Source organism: Arachis ipaensis, chromosome B08 (genome assembly GCF_000816755.2).
Source record: "Arachis ipaensis cultivar K30076 chromosome B08, Araip1.1, whole genome shotgun sequence".
Classification (NCBI taxonomy): domain Eukaryota; kingdom Viridiplantae; phylum Streptophyta; class Magnoliopsida; order Fabales; family Fabaceae; genus Arachis; species Arachis ipaensis.
The window spans coordinates 129,586,608-129,592,348 of NC_029792.2; the positions used below are offsets into that span (position 1 = coordinate 129,586,608).

The 5,741-nt window shown below is 30.0% G+C and overlaps 1 protein-coding gene across 1 annotated transcript; it reads left to right on the forward strand.

Moving 5' to 3' along the window:
- On the forward strand, nt 842-1,909 carry LOC107611802 (F-box/kelch-repeat protein At3g23880). Its single transcript, XM_016313694.1, has one exon. It carries the CDS (start codon nt 842-844, stop codon nt 1,907-1,909), a length of 1,068 nt encoding a protein of 355 aa, XP_016169180.1.

Below are 5,741 nucleotides of genomic sequence, written 5' to 3' on the forward strand. Positions count from 1 at the left end.
TGTTTATATTATCAAAAAATTAGAAATTTAAACAATAAAAATTATTTTAGGATTAAATTTGTTTAAATAAATTAAAAAATAAAATTTTAAAATTTAATTTATCAAATATTCTTATAGATAATTTTATAAAGATAAAAATGCCCTTATAAAAATTAACACTGACTTACAAGTTTAAACAATCAATCTAACAACAAATTATATAATTTTTATCTAACCCTAATCTCACTTTAATTATCATTCACCTTTTTTTATTTATATTTTTTTCGTTGCAGAAAATTTTTTCTTTTTTTTTCTTTTATTTAAAAATCAAATTCTAATTTGGATTGATATCATTTAATAAAGAGTAAAGTATCTTTTTTGTCCTCAACATTTAGGTAAGTCCTAAAATTGTCCCTAACATTTAAATCGTCCTATGTTTGTCCTGGCGTTAGAGATTTGTTAACAGAATTGATGGTGGGACAAAATTGAGACTTTTGAAACGTTAGAGACTTAAATACGAAAATATTAGGGACAAAAACGATACATAAAAATAAATTTTAGTTTTATCTTTCAATAATATCAATTTTTTACGGTACATTGTTATTCAATTATTTTTTAACCCCATCTAAGTAAATTAAATTTAATCACATTACTTTTATTGTAAAAAGATTAGAGTGTATATATAAATATATAATATCTAAAAAGATTAATAAATCTTACCTAAAAAATATAGTTAGAGATATTTTTTGCTTAAGATAATAAAAATAATACGAATACGTTTATTTTTATTAATTTAAATTATATATATCTAAATTTTAAATTTTCCAGTTCCCAATTTGCCAAGGACCACCTTCGACGTTCAATGGCGGTGGATCCAGCCTTGACCCACCCACTTATTGCCTATTTTGCCCGAGCCTGCCGATACCCCAAAATCGGAGTGTTCTCCGTACGATCTGTGATGGAGAACCCTCCCCAGGAACCCACTAAAGTAGTTTCCTATGAGGGACGACGCTACCGCATCATCATTGGCTCTTGCAATGGATTGCTGTGCTTGCACGATGAAGAGCGCGGCGAGGATGGATTCATAATAAGCCATCGTGCCATGCTGTGGAACCCCTGCACCGGATTCACTTCTCAGCCGCTTGAAATTGCAGGTGTCCTCTCCATTTGCGGATTCGGTTATGATCATGTCAATGACAAGTATAAGCTCTTGGCTGTTGTGAGAAAGAAATCAGGCGAACCCGTCACCACCAGAATGTTTACATTCGGCCCAAATTCTACCTGGAGAACAATCCAGGATTTCCCCCATAATTATTTTGACTTTCATTCCGGGGAATATCTGGAGCGTCTTGCAGGGCTTTATTTAAGTGGCACTGGCACTCTTAATTGGCTTCTTTACAGCTATAGTAGTTTTGTGAAGGTTATTTCCCTTGACTTGGTCAAAGAGACTTATAGTCAGTTTTCCCTTCCCAGCAGGGATTCACATGATAATCTCTTGATGGAACCCAAATTGGGTATCTTGAGGGATTGTCTTGCTGTTTGTTATGAGACTAAGAAAACTCATTGGACTGTCTGGTTCATGAAGGACTATGGAGTTCCTCAGTCTTGGACTAAATTGACCACAATCCCCCACCACCCGCTACTCGTTCATAGTCCCTCATGCGTTGCATTACAGCCTATATACATGTTGAAAGATGTTCTCCTTGCAGTTGCTCTGAGTGGCAAGTTTGTTTTATGTAACTTAAAAGATGGCAGCATAGATCTTCCTAATATTAACAGCTCCAGTGATGGCATGCCCAGACTTCTTCCTTTAACTCAGCACGCATGTACAAGGGTCTTTCAACTCTATCATGAAAGCTTAGTTTCACCCTCGCACTTTGGTCTTCCAAGTTGCTCATCTGAGATGCGGTTAATTAAGCCAAGCCTATAATCTCTTATGATTAATGTAGTGCCTTGTTTTTTTTGTATTTTATAGACTCTGGCTTCATGTTTAATGTTTTTTAATTAGGTTCCTTATGAATACCGATTTTCTTTTGTTTTAGTTAGAATATGTATTCATCATAAAATGCTATATAATTTATGTTGACTATCATCTATTAACTTCACATGAAATTGAAATTAATAGTACCTGAATTTTCACCATTAACTTAGAATCCCGCTAGGGGCCAATAGAGTATTTGTATAATGTGTACAATGGGCTATTTATTTGGTCCAATATGAGTTAAAAATAAACCTCCAGAATAAAATATTACTAATTTCTCAAACACAATACATCCAGAATAACCATCCGATTACCAGGGATAATAAACATCTGATATCCTACTGAATCGAACATCCCTAAACTCTCATTGTACACATTGTACAAATACTTCATTAGTTCACTATACTTCCTCTTAACTTAAAGGCTTGTATGATTCAACTAATTATTTGCATATTGCAAGGCTCAAGCTCTAGTAAATACACGAGACAAGTAGATATCATACAAAATTTAATAAGTAGGGTCGTGGATTCAAATATTCAAAATTCATAGAAACGATTATCTAACACATTATATATTTATATTTAATTTTTTTTCACGGTATCCATTGCAAGAACTAATTCGTCGCGAATTAAAAGGATTTATTGCTAGTTAATTTGTTGTTGTATGTACAACAAAAAATTCAAATTTTCTAACACTTATATAAGTATATAATGAACTAATCACTAGACCAAATTAAGTTTGTTACGTATAAATTTAATAGTTGTTAATTTCTAGCACAAACAAAACATGTTACATCGGTAGTTAAGAAATTTTATTGCTGTTTTTTATGTTATGAAAGATCAATTTTATATATTGTCTATCTATCAATTATAAATTTTTTATTTATGTCTTACATCAAAATTATATATAAAAAATAACAATAAAATTTTAAATAATTAAGAATATTAATATATATAAACGTGTCTTCTTTATTCTCTTTTATTCTAGACAATTTAATTAGATTTATCATGTTCTACTTCATCATCTATTCAACCTATAATAAATAAATTAAATGCATATAGGATATGTGTATTAATAATTTAATAAATCGAGTCGACTCATGAGCTAATGAGTTGAGCTTATCCAAGCTCAAACTCGCCTCATTTAATTTGAGTTTAATTTTAAGCTCAAGTTCGGTTTATCAGCTCACGAGCTCAACTTATCACTATTAACGAATCGAGCTTGAGCCAACTTATGAACTGACTTAGACTCACTTCTAATTCTATGTATAAGTAATTTTTTTTTAAATTTAAACAAATTTAATTAGACTTAGTTGATAAAAATATTTAAATACGTAACAAAAACTCATCATTTTAAGTTGAATCCAGCTTTAATATATTAGGAGAAGTAGATAAAATAACCAATTAACAAAAACTCATCATTTTAAGTTGAATCCAGCTTTAATATATTAGGAGAAGTAGATAAAATAACCAATTAACAAAAACTCATCATTTTAAGTTGAATCCAGCTTTAATATATTAGGAGAAGTAGATAAAATAACCAATTAACTACTAAGATTTGAATTATTCTATTATATAATAGATAAAAATAATTTAATTATTTTCACCGTTATTAGTATTGTCTCTCTCAAAAGGTACTTTTATGTATGTAATAATAACTGTACTCCTCAAGATTCAGCGTTTCTTTCTATGAATAGCTTTCATGTTTTAGTGGGATTTTAAATTTTGATTAATAATATAATTAATGATGATGATTTTTCATCATTCAAAAATTAACTATTTCAAGACACCAAACAAATTAAGGGATAAATTTTTTTGATAAATCAAAAATTAAGAGATAATAATTAATTTATTTATTCATTTATAAATGTGAGAGGACCTAGACCCATAAAGAGAAGGGAGCAAACAACACTAACACTTTGTTTGGATGGAAGATGGAAAATGAGAGGAAAAAAAATGAAAAGAAAGAAAATAGAAGGAAAGAAAATGAAAGAAAAAGTTGATTTTCTATTATGTTGTTTGGATAAAGAGAAAATGAATGGAAAGAAAATAAAAGAAATTTTTTTTTGTGTTTGGATGAAAGGAAAAGTAAAAAGAGAGAAAATCATAACCAAGTGAAATTACATTAATACCCTTCTTTATATTATATATAAATTATAATATACTAATGTATTTAAATTATTTTTTAATAAAAAAAGTGATCCCAATTGTATTTCAAAATTTTAATGTATTATCTTTGTTAAGTTTTACTAAATTATTCGTTGACTAACTTCATCAAAAATATAAGTAATAAAAGTAAAGTTTAAGATACCTTAATGAAGTCTTGCCATACTTCCTCTTCAGCTTCAAACTTTTTAGTTACAAGATTCCATGCAAATCCACTTAAGTGATGAAATAAGTCATATGCCTCAGCAAAATGATCTTTCAATGTCTTCATTCTATTCTTTATGTGATTCTTTGTTATATGAGGGCCTATTGCTATGCTCAAAGTCTTCACAACATTGGCATATGCTTCAGTTGTCCACGAGCCATCATGCCTATTACCTTTCGATGCTTCCTCTGCTAATGCATTTAGCAAAACTTCATCCATATCATCAGACCATCTTAAGTTGTCTTTCGAAGGTTGATTGGCTTCTGCTGTTTTATTTCCCTTATTCGGCATTATGTAACCTATAACAATCCCATAAAAAATCCAATCAAACAATTCTGAGTGAAAACTATACATACATATATATCCATATTCACATATTAGAAACATAATCACCTATATTGATATATTAACATAACAATTTTGTAATTATTTCATACACTATTTCATAAATGTCACTAACTAAATTGAAAGAGTTAGTACCTTAAAAAATGGATAGAATCGACTATTATTATGTATTTCATAAGGAACATCCTCACCAGATGGTTGCTTGAAGAACTCTCCCTCTAACGATAGAATAGCATGTAGGACATTGTGAAAGTGACGACTAATTGTCTCCCCTGAGCGGTGGAAGAAGAAAGACATGGTTCTAGTTTTCATATTATGACCTATAATATGTAGGAATTTAGCGACTTGCTCTTCAATGGTAGAGCGAATTGAATCCTTTACTCCACCAGTTCCTCTTAACTTTCGACATAACTACCTAAATGCTTTAGGGGCCATACGTATGACATCTCGGCATTTTTCAGACGTAAGTAACTGTGTCATTAACTGCATACGTCTATTTTCTCTTTCCAAATTTTTGTTATTAATTTGCCTAGGCCTATATTGTGATAAGAATTCCAAAGAATACAACGTATGTACCGTAACACATGAAAGAGACGTGACACAAATCTGTTGTCTCTTTTCTAAGTCTTCCTTAATAGGAGGTAAGATTTGTATCAGTTCAGGATGATACAGGTCAGCTGAGGAGAATTGATTAACTTGAAATCCTGAGTCAGGTATGATGTTCGTTTTGTCTCCTACTATCGCATCTTCGATATTCTCGCTATCCATCTATGAGAATATAATGTTTAGAGTGAACATATCAAAAATTGTAAATCACATGATATATTAATCAATGCATTGGATAAGCACCAACATTTAGTGGATTTGGCAACTAAAAGTGTTTAATAATATGGTCATAAACTAATTTAACCGACGCAAAAGAAATCATGTTATTTTTGTCCTAAACTAAAAAAACTCTATTTGCTTATTATTAAATTTATATTTTTTCGTACAAATTTGTATGCGCAAATATATTTATATTAATTATGTCATAAGGAATTTATTAAACGGATCAAAATTAATAAGT

What these genes read in the sequence shown, in the direction of transcription:
- LOC107611802 (XM_016313694.1), top strand. Translation starts at nt 842, where the DNA reads ATGGCGGTGGATCCAGCCTTGACCCACCCACTTATTGCCTATTTTGCC.